The following is a 23,064-nucleotide window of genomic DNA, read 5'->3' on the forward strand; positions in this document are numbered from 1 at the left end:
CGTTGAAGTCCTTTTGTATGTGTTCCAAGAGCACGAAAAATTTTCAGAACTCTCCAAGCAGATACTTACAATAAAGAGCAAACTGTAAAAGCGGGATATGTGAAAGTGACATTTTATAGCATTGCAATTGAAAGTCTTGCTCGATCCATATCAACCAAATAAAAGTAAAAATCAAAATAACTTAAAGATTTTCTGCATCCTATTGACACAAACATTCTCAATCACTGTTTTCCTCTTATTTTATTTTTTCTGTCTTTTCAAAACAAAACATTCGAATTTTGACCAAAACATTCGAAAGCGCATTCGTCAATATGCAATGTCTTCTTTTTTTTCTCAATCGAATGCGAGGAAGACAGATACGGTTTATATCCCACCTCCACGTGATGTCTTTCGACCAATGGAATCGCGAGAATCTTACTGATGCGGGATAATAATTAATATCATATATACCCAAATACTTAAATACAGAATGATCAATACAAGGCAATAAAATTTGAAGAAAGAATTGAAAAACCTGAAATCAATTCTGAAAAATAGAGGATATCCAGAAAATATAATAAATTCTCAGCTATTTAAGATAAAAAATCACAACCAAAAAGAACATTTATTTATTTCACCCAAATTGCGAAAAAATTACAAGCGAAAAAACTACAAAGGAAAGATAAAATCAAAACATCACCAAACAACTCCAAAAAAGGAAACTGAAAGAAAAGAAAATCAATTTACCTCTGATTATAGAGTATTACGAGAACATTGAAGTGTTAAGAAAAATTCTACTAAAAAATTGGGAATAATTCGAAAATGTATGGAGTGCCATTTGTCAAAATATTCAAAAATGTATTGTGTACTAATAAATGCCATTGTGTTTGTAATAAATACATTGTTCAAGTGATTGGTGTTTTTAAAATATATTTTATCATCATTCGGAACAACCATGGCAACCGTCACGTTGTTTTTGAAATAGCCTCGATCTCAAGTCAAAATCGTGTTGTTCAACATGGAGCCACGTAAAATGTGCAGCCTACACGTGGGACGTCGACGTCTTTTGGAAAACCTGCACGCTGACGATAGAAGGAAAGGCAAGTGAAATTCCTTATCTTTGATTCTTTTTCATTTGATATAAAGCTTTCAGGAATATCATTTGATATAAAGCTTTTAGGAATATCATTTGATATAAAGCTTTTAGGAATATCATTTGATAAAATTCAATGCCCAAAATTTTTTTTAAATCTCCTGGCTAGCGAAGCTGACCCTTAAATGAAAAATAAATAAAACTTGGGTGAGAGATTCCTCCCCCATCATGGACCATGGTCCTTGGGCTATACCAGACTGTTAGAGGGGTAAGGTCTGTCACATACTGTAGCACGAACGTGCAAAAGATATTATTTATTTATAAGAAAAGCAATTAAAAAAAAAATTTATTATACGCATAGGTCATTATGACGTCATTTGTCAATTAGTTTTTTATATTTATCAATTAATGTCTCCCGTGAGCATTCGAGAGCTCGCATATCAGATCTCACTTTTCAGCTTTTTTCACTCTCATTCAATCACATATCATAAGGGGTGAGTGTGGTATGAAGAGATTAGAATGTTTTCAAGAACTCAGTGAATAAATTTGTCAATCAAGTTTTCTACATTCATTTTGAACATTTGCATTGATCATTTGAACATTTACATTGAACCATTTGGAATTATTTTCACATATCAATTCACATTTGGCAGGCTGGTAAGCTAATATTTTCTAAACTTTATTTTATATCAAGGCTTTGTCAACTCAAATTTTCTAAAGTAAGTTTTTCAATCAAATTTGTAATTTATCAACTTAGATCAATTTGTATCAAATTTATTTTTCAGTTTGAACATACATACATTCAATTCATAACGTTACGAACACCTGTGTCCGATAATTCCACATTCAAACAGCACAAATATCAATTGTCGCCGACGCTCAACAAACCGTCATCCGACATCAAGTCAACTGTCGCCGATGCTCAACAAACCATCGTCCGACATCAAACCAATCGTCGCCGACACTCAACAAACTGTCGTACGACATTTAACCAATCGTTGCTGACGCTCAACAAACCGTCGCACACAGACTCAAGCTGACGTTCACGTCATCCAATCAATTGACACACCCATATATCAAATCAATGAGAAGGAGTGATCGTTTGAAGACAAAAGACCAAATCAATTATAAGACCTTTTGTAAAATCGTGAAAGAACAACCTCCTACATCAGAAGTAGCTATCCCACACGCAATGGCTGCTGAAATTGCATCGTTAGCCATCGATTACAAGATCGTTCACGCTGAGCTTGCAGACTTCATAGACGAGCATCAAGTTGATCCATCAGCAAGCATCAAATCCCTGGATAAAGATTTCACATCTTTAGAGAAATTAAGGAACACCCTTCGAGATTTATTCATTCGTCTAGAAGAGTTATCCCCGATCGAAGAAGAATTCCGAAATGATTTTCTTCAAATGAAGCAAGGTGCCAAACTTCTACTAGCTGAAATCATCAAGACGTTGAAAGTAAAAAGAGAGAAAGAAACGAATCAAGACACTCGTTTGGTCAAAGACATCAGCTCAAGCATAACCTCCCTCAAATCATCACTGGAGAATGAACTCTCAGACAAACTTCCAGAGCTAAGTGACGCAGACATCACAAAACGCAGCACCAATATCCCTCACCTCGAAAGACGTCTCACAGACCTTGACACCAAAATCACTCTACTTGTTCAATATGGTGGTCAGGACCAAAGAGGAGGGTATGAAACTTTTCTTCAGAAATTCCAACTCTACAAAACTAAACTAGACTCTGAACTTGAGAAAAGGGAAGTTGATAAACACAAAATGATGCTTGACAGTAGTTTAACGATCGAACTTAAGAAATTTGGGGGATACGACTCAACTTATGACATCTTCACCTTCAAAGAGAAATTTGAGAAATTCCATCTTCGAAATACTCCTAAACACTTGTTACCAGACTTGTTAAAAATGAATTATCTTGAACATACTGCATTGTTGTTAGTCAAGGATTCAAATGATATTGACGAGATATGGAAGAGGCTTAAGAAATCATTTGGTGACCCACAAGTGATGCTTGACAAGAAGCTCCAACAATTCGACAAACTTAACCTCACGCTCAAATCCAAAAACCTTGAGAAGACAATCGAATCACTTGGTGAACTCATCAGCCTCATCAAAGACACCATGAAACTCGCCAAACTACACAATGTTGAAGGAAGATTGTACTACAGCAACAGTCTCGAGAAGTTATGCAAGGTGATCGGTGAACACAGACAAAATCGTTGGTTATCAATCACTTGTGAAGAAGACCTGGAAGGAGAAGATCTCTGGGGAAAATTCACCAGTTTCCTGGAGAAGGAGATTCGTATCACCCAAGGAAAAGTGTTGATCAAGAATCGAACTGACGATCAAAAGAACGACCAACCCAAGAATGATCCACCTAAAAATCGTCAAAGTGGACACCACTCAGGAGGAGGGGTAAGAGATCCAAATTTATGTTATATCTGTGGTGCCACCGACCACGTCGTTACAAGTGGCCCAGGAGGTTCTAGACTCATCCAGTACTTCGTTTGTGAAAAATTTGTCAATCTCACCCCCCGTGAAAGATTCAACGAGTTAAAGGCTAAAGGACTTTGCTACCAATGTTTGTTCCCTGGAGCGTCTTTGTCCCATCCCAAGCATAAGGAAGGTCGTTGTCAACGAAATTTTACATGTCAAAATCCAGTTCACAACAATAGCAGGTACCCAACCAGAAAGCACGTACTCGTATGTGAGGATCACAAGCATGAAAACGACCAACTTCTCACTCAATACAAGGATATGCTCTTGAGAAAACGAGAACAGCTTCCACCATTCGTCAAAGACATGGGACTTCACTTCAATCGACAAGAAGGCCATCATTCGTCCACCAACAATGACAATGCCATCTATCAACTTCAAACGATTACAATCAACAACCAACTATTCCTGCTCTTCTACGATTCAGGATGTAGTGACTTCGTCTCAAAATTCAACGCCATCCAACGACTACCCCCAAGCAACTGTACACAAGAATACGCTGGTCCAATTCAACTTGGTGGAATCGGTGACAGCACTACTGAATCTCCTCATGGTATGTATACCGTATCCATCCCAACGTTCGACAACCAAACCGTTGCATCATTCACTGGCGTCTGCTTGGAACGACTAACAGCTACCTTCCCAACTCATCAATTGGAAGAAGTCGAAAAAAATATCCAAGACGAATTTAGAAAAACCAACCAAGACGCCAGCTTACTACCAAAACTTCCAAGATCCATTGGAGGTGATGTCGATTTTATCATCGGAATCAAGTATCTACGTTACCACCCAGAGATAATCTTCCAACTTCCATCAGGTTTAACAATCTATCGTTCATTCTTCAAAAACAGTGATGGATCTCGTGGTTTAATCGGTGGTCCACATCGTGTCTTCAATCAAATTGCTGCCCACGTTGGTATCACAAATCGAACAAGCTTCAGCTCCAGTCAGCTCAGAGCGTATCAAGCTGGCTATCGAATCAACCCAGATGTATCATTATTCGGCTTTAAAGACTCGGTGATAGACACCTACCACGTCCACAATGATCAAATCTTCGTCTCCAAGACAGAGAAGAGATTCCACGAGGTCGAATCTGCCGGTTCCGAAGTGAGTTATCGTTGCATCAAATGTCGATCGTGCAAAGATTGCAAAAATCATGAAACCATCGAATCCATAAGCATCCAAGAGGAAGTCGAACAAAATCTTATCGATCAATCCGTCAAAGTCGACTTCGAAAAGCATCAGACCATCGCATCTCTTCCTTTGTTACACGACCCGACAGTCAAACTCAATCCCAATCGATGGAAAATACTCAAAGTCTACGAGCAACAAGTGAAGAAGTTGTCAAAATTTCCAATCGACAAGAATGACGTCATCGCCTCCGAGCAAAAGTTCCATGACTTAGGACATGTCGATTTTGTCAAAAATCTATCTAAGGAACAACAAATCAAATTATGTAACAGCCAAGTCCAGAAATTCATTCCATGGAGGGCAGTTTGGAAGACCAATTCCATCTCAACACCCTGTCGAGTAGTGTTTGACGCCTCCCAGCCTACTAGCAGTGGATATAGCCTCAACAACATCTGTGCCAAGGGTCGCAACAACATGAATAAGATGATCGAAATCCTCATCCGTTGGAGTATCAGACGCATTGGTTATCATACAGATGTAAGTAAAATGTATAATACGGTTAAATTGAACGAAGACCATTGGTGCCTCCAGAGGTATTTGTGGTCAACCGATCTCAATCCAAACCAACCACCTCAAGAGAAGATCATCAAAACCTTGATCTATGGGGTAAAGTCAAGTGGAAACCAGGCTGAACTTGCCCTACGAAAGACAGCTGACCACTCAAAGGACAAGTACCCTCGCGTCAACGAAGTTGTCAACAAGGACGTTTACGTCGACGACTGCATTTCAGGTGAAGATTCATTACAGGAAGCCATGGAAACCGCCGACAGCTTAGAAATCGTCGTCAACAAAGGTGGGTTTCGACTCAAAGGATTTACCTTCAGTGGCAGTGACCCACCTGAAGCTCTCTCACATGATGGCAAGTCTATTTCTGTTGGGGGAATGGTCTGGTACCCAAAGATCGACAAACTATCACTTGACATCTCCGAAATGAATTTTGCTCGAAAGCAAAGGGGGAAGAAACCGACAGAATCATCAGGTACAATTCCATCTCGACTCACAAGAAGACACTGCGTTTCCAAAGTATCTGAAATCTTCGACCCAACTGGAAAGATGACTCCAATCACTGCTGGTCTCAAACTCGATCTGCATGAACTAGTCAATCACAAACTTCAATGGGATGACGTCCTTCCAGACTCACTTCGCTCACTATGGACATCCCACTTCGACATGATCAAGAAGAAATCAAGACAAGGACATTAATTTACCGCACAATCATTCCTGAAGATGCACTCAATCTCGACATCTCAACCCTCGACTTCGGTGATGCAAGCCCATCACTAGCTTGTGCTGCCATCTACACTCGTATTCAAAGGAGAAATGGTACGTATTCGTCACAACTTGTATTCGCACGATCAAAACTCGTTCCTCAACCCTCAACACAACCTCGAGCAGAGATGTTTGCAGCATTGATAAACGTACACACTGGTGAAGTTGTCAAGAGAGCATTCCAACAACATCACAAGGGATGCTTGAAAATCAAAGACAACACCATCGTGCTTCATTGGATATCAAACACTGAGCTTCAACTCAAGCAGTGGGTTCGAAACAGAGTAATCGAAGTCCATCGACTCACAAACATCGAAGACTGGCGATTCATCGACTCCAATCAAATGATGGCTGACTTAGCAACAAGGAGAGGTGTCCAGTTATCAGAGGTCCAGCCAAACTCAGAATGGTTCGTTGGCCAAGACTGGATGCACCAAGATGAATCCAAGTTTCCTGTTAAAAAGATTGATCTTGCATGGCCTGTAAAGGCATACTGCAATCACCACAGACGATCAACAATCAAGCTTTGGTTGACGGTCTTCTGCTGCATGACCACTTCAGCTACATCAATCAAGATCATGGACGACTACAGCACTGTCGCCTTCATCCAAGCGTTCGTACGATTTTCATCTCACCATGGTTATCCTCAGAAGCTCTTCATCGACTCTGGTAGCCAACTCATCAAAGGATGTGAAGACGTCAAAATCGACTTCCACGACTTACGAGCCAGCTTCATCGCAACAACGACTCCATTGAATTCGACATTCAGTTCAGTTGTGCACACAACTCCAAGGGAAAGGTTTGAACGCCAAAATCAAGGAGATCAAAGATCGATCGAGAGGACGATTCTCAATCACGACACTCAATCCTTCATGGGAAACGGTGGCATCCGAGATTTCGAACAGTTCAATAACATGCCTCTCGCACTTGGTTCCATCACATCTGATTTCGAAAGCATGGACCTTATTACACCCAACAGACTTCTTCTCGACGCAACAACGAGAGAGGTCCCATTGGTCCAGTCAACGTTCCATCAACATTCAACAAATCATCCAAACGAATATCGACATCTTCAACACGTGGTTTGAAAATGTTGATCTCACATGTCCCCAAGCTTATTCACAACCAAAGTGGTTTAAGAACGACAAGCACTTGAAAAAGGGTGATATTGTCCTTTTCCTTAAGAATGATTCTCCATTGCCAAGACATATCATCTGGAAGAATAAAAATGTTCATGTTAGTAAAGATGGTAAAATTCGTAAAGTTGATGTTGAGTATGTCAATTCAAATGAAACTGCCAAAGTAATACTACCAGATTGTGTCAGAGATTTAGTTGTAATTCATCATGTTGATGAAATGGACGTTTTGCAAGAACTCAATAAAATGTTCAGAACTGACTGTATCTGGATTGGACATTTCACTTTTCCACGTTGGGGGAATGTAGCACGAACGTGCAAAAGATATTATTTATTTATAAGAAAAGCAATTAAAAAAAAATTTATTATACGCAAGGTCATTATGACGTCATTTGTCAATTAGTTTTTTATATTTATCAATTAATGTCTCCCCGTGAGCATTCGAGAGCTCGCATATCAGATCTCACTTTCAGCTTTTTTCACTCTCATTCAATCACATATCATAAGGCGTGAGTGTGGTATGAAGAGATTAGAAATGTTTTCAAGAACTCAGTGCATACATTGTCAATCAAGTTTTCTACATTCATTTTGAACATTTGCATTGATCATTTGAACATTTACATTGAACCATTTGGAATTATTTTCACATATCAATTCACATTTGGCAGGCTGGTAAGCTAATATTTTCTAAACTTTATTTTATATCAAGGCTTTGTCAACTCAAATTTTCTAAAGTAAGTTTTTCAATCAAATTTGTAATTTATCAACTTAGATCAATTTGTATCAAATTTATTTTTCAGTTTGAACATACATACATTCAATTCATAACGTTACGAACACCTGTGTCCGATAATTCCACACATACTTTGACAAGTTGCAGAGATCTAGATCTAGAATATTTTCAAATAAAGCTGCTCCAAATATAGGGATTCTATAACCACACAAGTCTTCTTATCAGTTATTTTGACATTTAAAGTCTGGCGTGTCAACTATTAGGCCAATCTGATCATTCCTCCAATAGTACCTTACACCCAGGATGCATTGACTACTTTAGAGGTGGGGGTGCTTGTTTTTTGTTCCAGGCCCAGGGAGGGGGTACTTATAGGCAAGAATGTGTGCGGGGTATGTGCATAAGGTAACGGTTTTTCTCACATTTTAAAGTCTCTAGGACTAGGGTCTCACAGAATAACCCACTGCATGGTCCAAGAATTCTTGGGCCTCTTTGAGCTATGTTCAGGCTGAAAACCCTATTAATTCTTTTGGCTCGATCTTGACCCTAGTCATTCAGGCCACTCGACGACTTAAATGTTAACTGATCAACCTATACCTTTGTGTCTGTCTGTGAGGATTCCATATTTAATTGATCCGGCTTGTCCAGTCACTTGAGTCACAACAAAATTAAGATGTGAAAATGACGTTGAAATTGTGTGAGAATGTTAGTTTTAATTTATTTTGTCGGTTCATCTTCTTGCTTAAAAAAATTTCTGTAGATTCACTTTGAAGTTTAAAACCAGAATCTGTTTCATAGCAAATGTTTTTTACCTAAATATATTTACAAATATGTTTATACCAAATAAAACATTTCATTTTTTATGAAATTTATATACAGTATGTGGCCCCCAAAACGGCGATCAAATTTGAAATTTCTCTCAAATCTAGGGGAAAAGAGATTTTACAAAAAATTTTGCTGCATGAAAACCTTTAACATCTCTACTTTATTTCCTGGAAGTTCTTTTTCAAAATTTTCAATTTCAACAATATTTTTCAATCGCTTAAAGATAGGTAGCTTTTTTCTAATGGCCCCCAAAACGGAGGTTTGAAATTTTAGCGATTTCTCGAGATATCTTTAAGATATGAATACAAAATTTTGACCATAGTTTTGAAATATTATTTAGAGGGTTTTTGGCATAAATTTATTTGATAAAATTTTTACAGTATACCCCTGGTTGTCAAAATGCAGGTTTGGGGCCCCCAAAACGGAGGTGTAGCTAAAATCAAATTATTAAGCCCGGTGGTAATAGGGGGAAAAACTATGAACATATTTGTGTTTTCCCTTAAATTTACGACCCGATGGATGTAAAATTTATGATTTTTATGAAATATTTCAAGATTTTCGATATTGCAAAGTCCAAACTGAAAATTTAGAAATTTTCAAAACGACAATTTTGATTTAACAACGTCTTCATCAAGTTTTTGAAAACAAATCCCTTTTGAAAATAGTTCCATTCATATATGGAATAGGCTGTGAAAATTTTAGAAAAAAAGCTTAACTGAAACTGAAAATATTAAGCTTTAAGATATTTTTCTCCTATATTTTGCAAAAAAATGACAGAATTTGCCGTTTTTGCTGATTCAGCGAAAAATTGACATTATATATAAAATTTTTCGGTTTTTTTGTTATAAACTATTAACTTAAGGTGATAGGAATAGAATTCCAAGATTTTTTACTTTTTCTCATATTTAGAATTTTCGGTTTTGTCAATGCTGATTCTAGGGCTCCAAAATACTGGTTGACCTTCAAGATGCTATATCTTTTACCCAGCCTCTAAAGTCACAGATGTATTTGCATTTTCTGAACGGCATTAGGTGTAGAAAGTTTCCTATACCCCGTTTTCATAACTTATTTTCAATATCCAAGGAGCTAGAGTGAGTTATATGCAATTTTTATCTAATTTTGGTGTTAAAATATTTCCTTTAGACGCAAATATGTTATTTTGAATCCGTCTCAAACCAGCAAAAACATGCTTATTTTTAAGTATAACCATCATTCTTTCAAAATAAACAAAAATCGTTTAATTCTGATAAATCTACAAGTCAGAATCTTCATTTTAATGAAAACCTCCTTTTTGGGGGCCGTCTCCGTTTTGGGGGCCATATACTGTATGGCATTCACAACAAATTGAAGTAGAGATTTAAAGTTTTTTGATATGGCATTCAAATATTTAAGAGAAATCAAGTTTTTCTACAGAAAATGTTGCAAATATCCAGAACTTGGGCCAGTTTGGGTCATAAACCCTGGCTTTATTCGAATTATATTACTGTAAATAATTTGGCACAAGAATTCTCAGGCCATGCAGTGGGTTATCGCAAAAATCACAAAAATTCAAATCAGTTTCTCTTAGGGTTGGAAAAATCAAGATTTTTAGAAGAAACTTTTGATTCAGAATGAAAAATTGAGAAAAAAAGGACGGATCGGTAGGGACCATTTAAAAAGTACGCATGCTCAAAGGGGGAGGGGGTGTACCCCTAAACGCGTACGAAAGCATACGGTGGGGGAGGGGGTCGACAAGAAGTACGTAGGCTGGTAATTTTTTTTAACTGTCTTCATTGAGAAAAACACATTTAGTTTCGGTTTGATATTTTTGTAAATAAATCAGGCTTAAAGAAATTCGAACTTTCTGATTTGAATTCTTTTTTGATTGTTTACGTCAAACTGTATCGCGAACAAAAATATCAAACCGAAACTAAATGTGTTAATGTAAATATTCTATGGTTTAAAAGAGTTATTAGTTTTGAAGGGGCTATCTTAAAAGGGTACGCCAAGGAGAGGTTACATTAAGCGAACCAAAGAGTACAAGGTGAGGGGGTCAAAAATTTACGATTTTCGCATGTACGTACTTTTTGAATGGCCCCATAGTAAAATCTCAGACAAGTATGAGTATTTATGTATTTTACATACCACCACACCCAGATTCTTTGAAGATGTATTTTACTACCCTCAGGTAATAAAATCTTTTGGGACAATATTTACTACAAAAATTAATGTTTAGCCCTTAGACGAGACCAATTTAATTTATTGTTCTACGCGGGCCCGACAACCCTATTTTTGATAAAAATGAAAAAATAATATTGAATGTGTGGTATCTTAATTTCAGAATGTTAGTTATTCTTAAAAAATATCTGGAGTAGTAGTAGGGCTCTACTAATAACCTTTAAAGATATCTTCACTTTTATTAGCTAATTTTTAATTTTTTTCTGGGTATCCCTTTGAGAGTGTTCCAACAAAAATTAACCAAATTCAACTGGAACAGCCAGTTAACAGAATGGTCTTCAACAGACTAGTTTATATTTTAAATATTTCTTCTGCCAATTAGTATTACTAAAGTGGTCATAAAACAAGCCTTCTGGTCATATTTAGTTCTCTTTGAGGGGATAATAACCGTGTAGTGGACTGGGATCTGAAACATTTGAAGATTAGATCGCGGGGGAAGCTATATTTGGCAGGGCATCTATAACCCCAGTTGGAACCATGTTAATTTCAGGATTGAAGGATAAACTTTAAATTTGTCTTGTGTTCAAGATGGAAGACCTGAGAAGAGTGGCAGAAGAAAGATCCAGATTATTCCAGCGGGGAAGACAGCTAATTTACCAGATAATTTACCACCACCCTTTGTTCCGTCAGACCAATCTAACAATGTAAGAGGAAGAGGCAGAAGCAGACGCGGTGCAGGAAGAGATCGCATGTCCACAAAAGACATAATATTGTTGGATGTAGGAGAAAATATAAGTCCTATAGGACAAGAAGGAGGTCGCATGGAAGAAACAGGCCAAATAGTTGTCGCCAAAATTTCAACCACATGGTCTCAAAGAGAATTAGAATCATTTTTAACTTCATTGTTTCAGAAGCTTCTGGACATGAGCAAACAACCTCCAAGGTATGTATTTCAATGTTATGGACGGGCACTGCTTTGATAAGTTCCTGTTTTTGATTAAATTAAAATCACCTTCAAACTTACTGAAGAAAATCTCATAATATTTTCTCATTCAATTTGAAGCATGAAAAATATTTACGGAAATATTCCAACTACTTGATGTACTCCCGTCGTTGATGAAAACTAACCATCTCTATTATCCTAAGGGCTTTGATGCGCAAGTTAAACCATCATTTGCAACGACTGGTACCTTCTAGTATATCCGTACATCTATTCTATCCATATCATATACTGAAGAGGAGGATTGTTTATATTTAAAAAACCCTTCAGCACAAAACAGTAATGTCAAATTTGTGTAATATAGAAAATAAAAAAGTTGATTTTAAAAGGCGTAAGTGTTGGTTTGAATATATGACAGACAAATCCCTTCAATACTAGAGATAACGAAAGACGGGCAAAGTGTTTGAAAAAGTGACAAAATTGGACTTTCGTGGTTAATGACTATCTAAAATTAAAATTTCTTTTGTAACTGATTTTAAAAGCTCGTTAATGACTGTTGATGACGATTTAACTATCTTTCTCTTTTTCAAATTAAAGATTTTTCATTCTTCATTTTTCACAATTGGTAATATCTTCAAGTACAGATGGGCACCTGAGTATCAATTCAGAACCCCTACATATCATATTAAGTGGATTAAATTTCGCGTGGATTAATTTTCGCAAATTCTGGCCGTTTTCGCGAAATTTAGTCTCCGCGAAAAATTTAAATCAGGAATTTAGCGAAAACTCCTAGGAAACTGAGAGAAATTGATTCGCGAAGTTTTGTCCAAGCGAAATAAAGTCCACGTGCAAATTAATCCACTTGAGGTATATCTTTGGCAATCATTGGAACCGTGTAAGAAAAGAATTTCTTTACCGGGTGCAAGATTAACCAAGATAAACCCCCTCCGAGTAGGATCGCAATTTGTTTTGAAAATTAACTGTAAAAACGTATGGGGGAAAGTTTTTATTTTGGCAATTTTCAGCAACTGTAGAAATTTTTACCCCATAGCAAAAGGGTAATCCACAAGAGCCAATCCAAAGACTGTTTAAATGCTTGCAAAGCAAAGTCTAAACGATTTAAAATTAAAATTAAAAGGTTTTCACAAAAATTTGTAAAAGATGAATATAAAAAGCAAAAAATCCTAGGAAAACTAACTTGATGAGAGCAATCAATGTGGCGAGATCTTTTTTGCCTTTTCATTTATCTTCACTCGAAATTTGATGAAATGAACATAATCTTTCCCAGTTTTACCACTTTTGTAAAAGTAGGCTCGTTATGTTTTACAGCATAAGTTTTTCTATCTTTACACTCATTATACACACAAACACAAACTCAAGGAGTTATTCTTGCGTTTGTAATTTTGGAGGTGGAAGAAAAAACAAACACACTCCACCGCGCATGCATTTTTTAGGATTCTTCATTCAGTAAATAAAAAAAAACATTATAGCAAAATTTAATGCGGAGGAGAATATTCTTCTTTTATTTGCGTTGTATTATGTTTTGACTTTTAGAGAGAAAAAAATGAGCTTGCTCTACAACAAATTTCCATTCATTTAATAAACTCACAAAATGAGAAAGTTTTTTTTTGTAGCGCTATATGTAAAGAAAATATGAGGAATTTTTCATACCTTGCAAATAATAACACCGTCACATCGGTTTTTAGAGGTTAAAATACCGGAATACCGACAAAAATAAGGCTAATCACCGTCACCGTCTGATTTTAAAATACCGTTTTCCAGTCTCTTTTTTCGTCAAATCCCATTATACCGTCCTAAAAAAGGGCCGATCCCCATCTGTGTATGAAAACGTCCATTCAATTTTTGGTCAATTTTCAATATTTCAAAAAGTTTAAAAATTGAATTTTGAATTTTGATAATTAGGAGGCCTGGGAACTAAATCCAAAACACAACCTTTTGTCATCGGGGATCTGCGAAGAAAACATGTGTGCAGTTATGATACGATACAGAATACATTACAAGAATTTGGAACATTTATTTATAACACTCTTAAATTAGTGTCCCTGTCAAGTCCGTCCAATGAATAACCCCGGTGAAAAAGATGCTGTAAAATCTGTCTAAAATAGCCTAAATTTAATGCACACGGCCTGTGTGTCAGCGGTTAATTGGAAAGTTATTGTATCAACAAGACGTAATTTCAACAAAAGCCTAATCATACAGTAAAATATATAAAATAAATAAGATAATAAAGAAATGTGCTCTCGACAAAAATATGATAACATAATATACTTTTTCCTTTCTTTCTTGTGAACCGCTGGCCGTGCCGCTGACCTTTTTTGTCAGTCAATTTTGCATTTCCGAAAATTTTTTGTTAGTCACACCCAAAGAAGAAAAAGATGAAAAGGTGATGACGTAGATTTTACGTAAACACCTACTTTCATCTCCTGTCTCATTTTAGAAATACCCACCAGAGATATTTAAAGAATTTTCTCCCGTGTCTGTTACCATTTATTTGCTGACTATTGTGTATTGGTCGAAACTCCATTCTAATTTGAATAGATTTTACAGGTACCTTTTCTTTGAACTTTAAATTATTTTTGCATAAACAAACGCTTATCATTGGGTTTCTCATTTTTACTTTCCTTTGTCACTTTCCCTATTGTTTTCTACGCGCCTTCTCCTCTGATTGGTTATTTTTCAAAAGCTTTTATTTTCGGTGATATTTATAACTAGCAGAGAGCGTATTTTTACAAAGCTGCCAGGTCATTTGAAAGTGTTAGGACGTCCGTGAGCTGGGTGAGTAACAAACAACACTTTCACCTTGTGTTATGGCGCGGCAGAAGTGAAATTAAGAGTCAAATCAATCAACGCAACATTGGGAGATCATTCCAAGTAAGTTTTATTGTTCTGAAAAAGGGGTATAAAAGTATGTTTGCTAAGTCCTGAAGTGATATAAGATTTCATCTGTCATATCTGAGCAATAAAGCTGGTCATTGTATTATGATATACGTAAAGGCGGAGCGGTGTAGACACCTTAAAGTTAAAAGCTATTTTGGCCCTACTACATATCTCGATTCTACTAGAAAAAAAATGAATTTAGGATTTCTTTTTTTTCTGTTATTTTTTACGGTTTTTTCAAAATCCATTGCATCTCCGGGGTGTGGTGTTTCGAGTCGAAAAATGGATTTTTCCGACAATAATTTTTATATTTCGTAAAATAAAATTTGATTCTGTCAGAGATGAAAAGGCTAAAAATGACAAAACATCGACCTTGTTGATTCGTTATAAATAATTCTCTCTTTTTTTTAGATTACTGACACAACTGGAATTTTCCTAAAACATGGCTCAAATGCCGAATTCACCAACGACCATGCAAACTTCGACCTCGGAGACTATGCGGAAAACGATTTTCAATGTGTGTATAAGTGGCGTTCCTCAAGCATCCCAATCCCAGCCACAACCATCAAGCAGCACTGATATAACATCATCCACCCCGGCTACCAATTCAGCACAAAAATCCACACCAAGACAGCCACCATCTAGTCTCCAGAGAATAGCCAGAAAACCGTTAGCCACCGTGAAAGTCGTCAGAGCTGATGTAGGCGAAAATGGAAAGCCGACAAACGTCCACTTTCACAATTTAAGCGTACATGTGAATTTGTACTCGGAGGAACAAGCTAATATTCCTTTCATACTTGGCAAAGTTAACGAAGAAATAAACGATGATTATGATTTAGTTCTTGTTGGCGCAAATGGATGTCCTGCTATGATCAAGAAGGAACCAGAGGTCTGTAAAAACTTTTCAGCTTAAATCATCGTTTCATTATGAAAAATTCTAACTAGACTTTTATCCACCTCAGGGAATAAGTTAATGCGAATTTGGCCGTGGTGGTGGCATTTATCTAATTCTATAACCCTGCCTTTGTACCCCAGTGGGTAGCGAGGTGAAATTTTATAACTTTCTAATCCGCTGGAGTGGGTCAAACGATTAATTTTTTTCATTGGGGTCATGAAATTCTATTGTTCTTCCATCATATTTTTAGTGGGGTGGCTCTTTTAAATTTTCAACTTTACCAGACAGGGGTGTTTACACACGGCTGAAGTCGATTTAAAACCTTGTTTACACTAGAGCTAATAGTTCAGTTTTCATCTATTCCTCCGTTTTTGTTGATCAAATGGCCTGTTATGTTTTGGGGTGTCGTCTACACATAAAATTATATTTTAAAAATATGCGTACTGTGTGCAGTAAAGAAAGTGTTTACATTGCTTAAAAAATAAAAAATTATATTTCACATGAAAATGGAAAAAAAATTTTCACTCTACTCTAATGTTTTCAAAACGTTGCGTTTTTATCAAAATTTGTCCCCAAAACGGAATTATTTTTCAGCTTTGAACGCAATCCGGAACTTTTAACTCTAGTGTAAACGAGGTTTAAGGGGCGTTGTCTAAGAATTATATAGACCTTTTGCTCATTATGCATTAAAAAAACTCACTGTTGAAAAAGTCTATGTACTAAAAGTTTGTGCTAAAAAGAAATATGGAAAAGATGTAATATGTATATTATAATTCTTGGGGGGAGGAGTCGTGTTCTATAATACCTAAAATTGACTGATTTGCATTAATAAGTTCAATAAATCATTAAATTTTTCTGTGATTCCATCAAGAAAATATTTTGGCTAAATCAGGAATAAAGTGTTTTTGCAAATTCACGACCTTGAAATCAATAAAGAAAGTTCAACAAACTAACGAGAAAATCAACTAGTACTCAAATAATGAGTACAATGTTTAAGCTGGTTTAAGTGGATTTTCTATAACTTCAAAACAAGTGACTGAACCAAGGAATACTGAACTGAAAAATTGCTTTTGCTCCTTGTGGTCAGGAGTCGTATTCTGGAAAGTTGGATCCCGTAAGGTTTTTGCTGTCCCTTGAGAAGACATCAGCAATCGCAGACGTAGATCCTTAGAAGAAATCGAACCTACAAGTTCAACCCCAAATAAACGCCGGCAAAGTTTGTACGAGGAATCAACATTGGATAATGTAGTCGGTGAGTTAACAGATATAAAAGGTGCTTTAGAAACATTTAAAAAGTTGGCATTCAAACACCACTTTTCTGCTACGTTTTTGCACTCCCTCGAAGAAGCTTTCAGCTGTTGCATTTGCCACCGATATCCTGCCTTAAAACCTATGGGCTGCCAACAATGTGGTACGTTGGTGAGTTGCCAGGCCTGCTCAGATCGACACTTTGGCTCAAGAAACGTGTCAGCGAAAACGTGCCCGAAATGCAGATGCGAGAGAGGATTAGCTCATTCATTTAGATTACGTGGATTCGACAATCTTATCGATCAGATAAAGATTATGGAAAATGAAGAATCTGATATCGACGACAATGAAGATGATGAGCTTGGTGGAGCCTTTGACGATACATTACCAGTCATTCCAGACTCATAAACTTTGTTAAATTCTTTTAAGGGCCATTCGCGAAAGTTTATAGACAGAAAAAAACATCTGTAAAACTGGGAATAGTTAACATTTATACACCCTGTCTCCTTAAAGTAAAATGTAAGATTTATACACCCCTGTCTCGGTGAAGTTTTGAAATCTACCAGGAGGCCTATGTAAAAGGTAAAATACACCGTTAGTATCGTTATAAGCATCTTTCAGCCTTTTCAAGCCCTCAACCGAGGCATCTCCGAGCCTGTCAAAATTTTACCCGATGAAAGTTCCCATTTCTCAATGCTCTTTATTTCTACTTGGCCTTCATATCCCTATCTCATCAAGTGGAAATTTAAGGTAATTAAAAGGCAAACCGTACCGAAATTCTCATGTCCTTTCTAAGTAAAAATCACATCGAATGGAAAAACATCGAAACATTATAAAGATGTTTTTGCAGCTTGAGCTCAAATGAAAATCGAACTAAACTCGCTAAAAGGTGGAAAGTTTCTCCCCTTGTCCCGGTGGACTGAGAGACAATATGATGTACCGTTTCCCCAATCTTACCGTATTCATAAAAACTCTTTAACAGACATGCAGGACATGTGAGACAGGGGTGTGTTTCTTTTTGTAAAATTAGCCAAAAACCATGTCATCGTATTGGCGAATAAAAGCCATAAATAAAAGTCTCGCCTGTCGTTCATAATTGACATAATTCTGTAACTTTTTTGTTACATTGTTTTAATTGATTTTCAGTTCATTTATTCCCAAGAAAATTACTTCGCACTTTTAACGACTTTAAAATCAACAATCATCGTTCGTTACAATTCATTGCACATTGTGTTTTAGACGATTCCAATTTCAGATAACTTGAGCTCCACCGCAGATGATTGAAAAAGTCAATTCTTCGTGTGCTTCAACTTCACAAACTTCGCCAATCCTGGTGGTGATAAGATTTATATGAGAGTAATAGTCACGAAAAGCGCTAATAAAATATCGAAAAATGAAGATTCCCAAGATTGGCGAAGGTATCTTAAATCTTGGTTTAAAAAATCTCTTTGATATTTCTTTTTTTTCTTGTGTTAATTGCTTACGTCATTGATGACTTGCGAGATATTTCTCATGATGAAAACACACGGATTTTACCAAGATGATAAGAATTTTTTATATTACAGAATTCATAGAATATAAATCAAATGTCTAAAAATTACCAATTTCCCACACACAAAACTATGTGCGCAAAAATTAGCACATTTTAGGAAAGTGTTTTCCCGCTGACAGTAAGAATTTTGCGGCAGTGATTGAATTTTTCTCTTTAGATTGTTTCAGAGTTCCGTCATAAATGTTTCATTCAGCAGTAACATATTTTTTATAAGCATATTAACATTCGAAAACAGATTTGGGGATGCACATTTTCTTAAGAACATGATGCACAGAATGTCTAAAGACTGAGAAACATGCTTTTAATGCGGTTTTTTGTTAGAACCCATCAATCAAAACAAATGTTTTTTTCTTTGCATGAAAAATAAGCTGATTACGTAAAAAAGTTTAGAAACATGTAAGAAACATTTAAGGCTCTAAAGGCCGATTTCTTAAGAAACATTGAGGCTGCTTGGAAAAACTAGTTTCATAAGAAAAAAAACGTGTACTCTCGGGTGTCTAATAAACGTGTACATGTACGTTTTTTTTCTCGTGTCAAATTTCCCGCCTGTACACATCTTATTAGGACCTGTACGTTTATTTATTTTGACCCAATATCACCCGATTCATACTGTACTAATGCTGTACTACATTTATTTTAGCCTGTACGTTTATTTTGGTCTTTATGTTTATTAGGCATCCGAGAGTACTTAGGTTGAGGGCAACAAGGATGTACGACGCTTACAAGGAGAGTTCATTTCCAAGAGATTTTTAGGAAAATCAGGACCCCATTTTGTTCATTTTTACCTGCAGTACCCACATCCCCTATTTATTCCACCCTTCCACAAGAGTACCCTATGTATATATAAAAAAAGACGATACGAGATTATACAATATATATGGTGAAGATCAGAGATCTGACCTCAAGGAGAGAAAGTGTTGAAAATACTAAATAAAATAAAGATGAAACATAAAAAGGCACAAATATTTTTATAATTATACGTTTTTTCCATTTTTTTAATTATATAAATCAAACCAATCAAACATTCTGTCAAGAAATGAGAATTTTAGGCGAAAAAGAACCAACAAACCAATAAACATAAAGTTTAAAAAGCCAAGCAGAAAAACACAAACACCAAAAACTACTCAAAAACCCAACCAATGCAATCTGGAGTCCCTGACTTGCGACAGGCGCAGCAGCTTTAAACATGTTTTAAGGACGTCCAACACTCAGCCTCCCCCAGATTCCATAACCCTGAACCGACCCGCAGTCCAAACAAACTAACAAACATAGAAAAATAAACAAAAACTCCCACACAAATACAAAGAAACAAAAAAGGGTAAACAACAGACAAGTACAAGTATCAAAAAACACAAATTTTCAGAAAGTAGGCCCAGAACCCGGTTCGACATCTAAAGTCCGTCCAGCCGTCTGCACGGGAAAGAACGAAAAAGAAAATGACTGAGAAAACTAACATACAATACATAATATTTAAAAAAAATGTTTCAATTTTTCAAAAATGCAGTTGCGCTAAAAAACCATTTAAAGATTCTCCGAATTTCATAAAAGTCTCCGGAAATCTATCAAAACACTTAACAATTTGTTTTTGCAAGAAAGATCTTTCAGCTTCCTGATTGAGCATGCGCTTGAAAAGTTCTGAAGTTCTGGGCAGAACATCTTGAAAAAGAAGAGTGCATCTAGCAATGCATATATACTATGAAAATGTTTCCTTATATTCACTTTTGTGCTTTTAGATAATGAATCGGTGGAATCGGTACATTCACTTAAGTACTCTGAGCATAGTCAAAAGAAATACTTCTCTTCGCAAACGTCTTCATTTTCTTCTTCGTTAATTTTTTCAATGCAACTTTTGAATTTTCAGATTCAGGAATAGCTTGTCTAACAGAAACAGTATAACATGTCATAATTTTGTTGGTAACAGTCAGAAAGCACACTTTAAACACGACAATTATGAAAAATTCATTATTGTCAGAGCCCTAATTTAAACCACAAAAGAATGAACATAGACCATTTTTACATCTTTTGTAGAGACCAACAGTTAAGACTCCAACAAAAACGTCAACGAAAGCGTTTGAAGAGTTGGGGTAAAGGCAAAAGTACAGACGCTTAACACAAGTTCAGTAAGCTATCTTTTATGTCAAAAGCATTGGTCTCGTACATGTCGTTCTAAATTTAGTAAACCATGCTCTCCTAACATAATTTTCAGAAAAAGAGAATCAAATGTCTAAAGAAAGGAATGCCTGAAAGTGAATCTAAATGTGTACTATTTACAGGGAAAACGTAACGAGAGCAGTGGAAAAATATGGTTTTCCAACGACTCAAATAAAATTAAAAACATCAGCAGCCACAAAGATCACTGTCTCATGTGATAAAGGTAGATATTTTTTAATATTCTTTCACTTCTCAATTGATTTAAAAGTTTCAACGTCTTCCAATGAAAACTACTTTAAAAAAAGAGTAAAAATTACGATGTGCGTTAAGGGCTCGAAAAGGGCATGTAAAAATCAGGTAATCAAAATATCATTGAAATGTGTCTCTGTGGTCAGAGTCGTCGAGCAGCCAAACGTCGTCGAGCAGCCAAACGTCGTCGAGCAGCCAAACGTCGTCGAGCAGCCAAACGTCGTCGAACAGTCAAACATCGTCGAACAGCCAAACGTCTTTCGAATCAAGCCAAACGTCCTCAAGTGATATTCATCCAAATTTCCAATGGAAAATAGGTGAAAATACCATTCTTGCATCATTTCTCGATTTAGATAATGTAAATCAGCGCGACCCATTCCATTCATTCTGATAATTTCATAAATGTGTTTGTCCAATAAATTCTCTCATTAGGTGATGTTATGTCTGAAATGGATAGGACAAAAGCTGTTTTGTACGTGTTGGACCGATATACTGTTTCTGTGAAGGCATACCATGAGCTGTCACAGATATCCTTTGATCTATCCAGAACCCATCAAGTTGAAAGGACCCAAAAAGAACTCTCTGGAAGCTTTGTTATTGACCACACCCCAGGAGACACTGTTATAGCTCCATGCTCACTGATGGGGAATTAAAAAGAGATACACGAGTAAAGTCAGCAGATAAAAGTATCATGGTATGTATAATAATCAGCATCTCTACTGGTGTATGGGAAATACCTCAAAAAGGTCTTAACCTCGAAAAAAGTTCCATGAGGCTAAAATATCAGTTTGTCAATTAGGATCATAGGTATTAAAGTTTGATATTATTAACTTTAGCTAAAAGTCAGTGGTGATGGCACAAAACTCACTAGAAAGTCGTACACTATTATAGAGGAGTCTGGATCATTCTACAAAAGCTCTGGTGAGTAAAATGTTTAAGTTCAGGATACACCTCCCCGTAAAAAAAATCAAAAACAAAAACAAAACGATTTAGTTTAACCACACTAAACTGTAAAATTGCTTGGTAATCAGGCTTTTGAACATAGGCCTCTAAATAGATAACAATTTTCAAAGATAAACAAATGTTAAAATAAGATGCTTCTTCATTTACAGGAAACAATGCTGTTGGTGTAGGTATGGCTAGTGAATCGTATGATTGTAAGTAAGATCGTAAGATTTGATTACCGAGGTGGGCGAAATTGCAAGAAATCCAAAAATCAATGTGGATGGAAAGAATTTAGATGTAAATCTTTTGATTGGTGGAGATTACAAAGTAAGTACATTTTTTTGGCTGGAGTTACTGAAAATCTAAACAACCAGTCTACTATAGTCATGTTTTGTTGGTAAATTTAAAATGGTCATGAATGTTGTTATTAATGATATTTTTACTTTGTTTCTATATTCAGTTTCTCTTGATGCTACTTGGTATGAAGCAGGCAACCTCCAACAATGCATGCATATACTGCGACATAAACAAGAATGAACGGTAAGTGTGCAACCTAAAATGTAAGATTATTTTCTTAACTGTAAGCTTGATTTCAACAAATGCAAAATAATGTAGTTAAACTCTGAGAGTGCCAAAAGTAGTAAAAAGATTACACAATATCAGCAAGGATAATTTATATAAAACTATCAGCTTTAAAAAATCTCAACACTTTACAAATCTTAAATCAATTTTTAGCCAAGATCCTTCAAAGTCAGGAAAAAAACGGACCATCAATGCAAAATGGAGCAAGCAGCCAGGATGCAAGGATGACCCAATCTTCTCAGATGTGCCGATCGATCATTGTTGCGTTGATGAGCTGCATCTTTTACTGAGGGTCACAGACCGGTTGGAGGATGGAATGTTCCATACCATTATTGATATTGATGAAGTAAGTGGACTTCCTGAAATTCGAGTTATAAAATGTTTCAAATTATTACTACTGATTGAAATTCACATCATAGGGATTTAGGCTAGGTATATTTTTCACAAATCAAAACTTATCCCTAATAATTTCTCTTTAGAAAAATGGAAACAATGATATGCAATCAAAACTTGTGTCTGCAATGAAATCAATCTGCATCACTTTGAAATTTTGGAGAGACAAGAAAAATAAATTGGAGTGGACATCATTAATGGGTAGTGATAAAAAGAGAATGCTGAAGAAGCTGCCAGCATACTTTGGAGAATTTCTGCCAAGCCAGGATGTGGCTCCAACACAAAAACTATGGAAGGCAAAGACTCATAT

At 36.2% G+C, this 23,064-nt stretch overlaps 1 protein-coding gene and 1 long non-coding RNA gene across 2 annotated transcripts; both read left to right on the forward strand.

Moving 5' to 3' along the window:
- Positions 1-2,156: 2,156 nt before the first annotated feature.
- On the forward strand, positions 2,157-5,987 carry LOC136815823 (uncharacterized). The gene has a single exon (XM_067072276.1). It carries the CDS (start codon positions 2,157-2,159, stop codon positions 5,985-5,987), a length of 3,831 nt encoding a protein of 1,276 aa, XP_066928377.1.
- Positions 5,988-21,648: 15,661 nt separating this feature from the next.
- LOC136815532 (uncharacterized) lies at positions 21,649-22,315 on the forward strand. Its single transcript, XR_010847730.1, has 3 exons — positions 21,649-21,755; positions 21,947-22,106; positions 22,240-22,315. It is a non-coding gene; the product is annotated as an uncharacterized lncRNA (long non-coding RNA).
- Positions 22,316-23,064: the final 749 nt, after the last annotated feature.

The sequence above is a fragment of the Clytia hemisphaerica genome, unplaced genomic scaffold (genome assembly GCF_902728285.1).
Source record: "Clytia hemisphaerica strain Z4C2 unplaced genomic scaffold, Clytia hemisphaerica genome assembly, whole genome shotgun sequence".
Lineage (NCBI taxonomy): Eukaryota > Metazoa > Cnidaria > Hydrozoa > Leptothecata > Clytiidae > Clytia > Clytia hemisphaerica.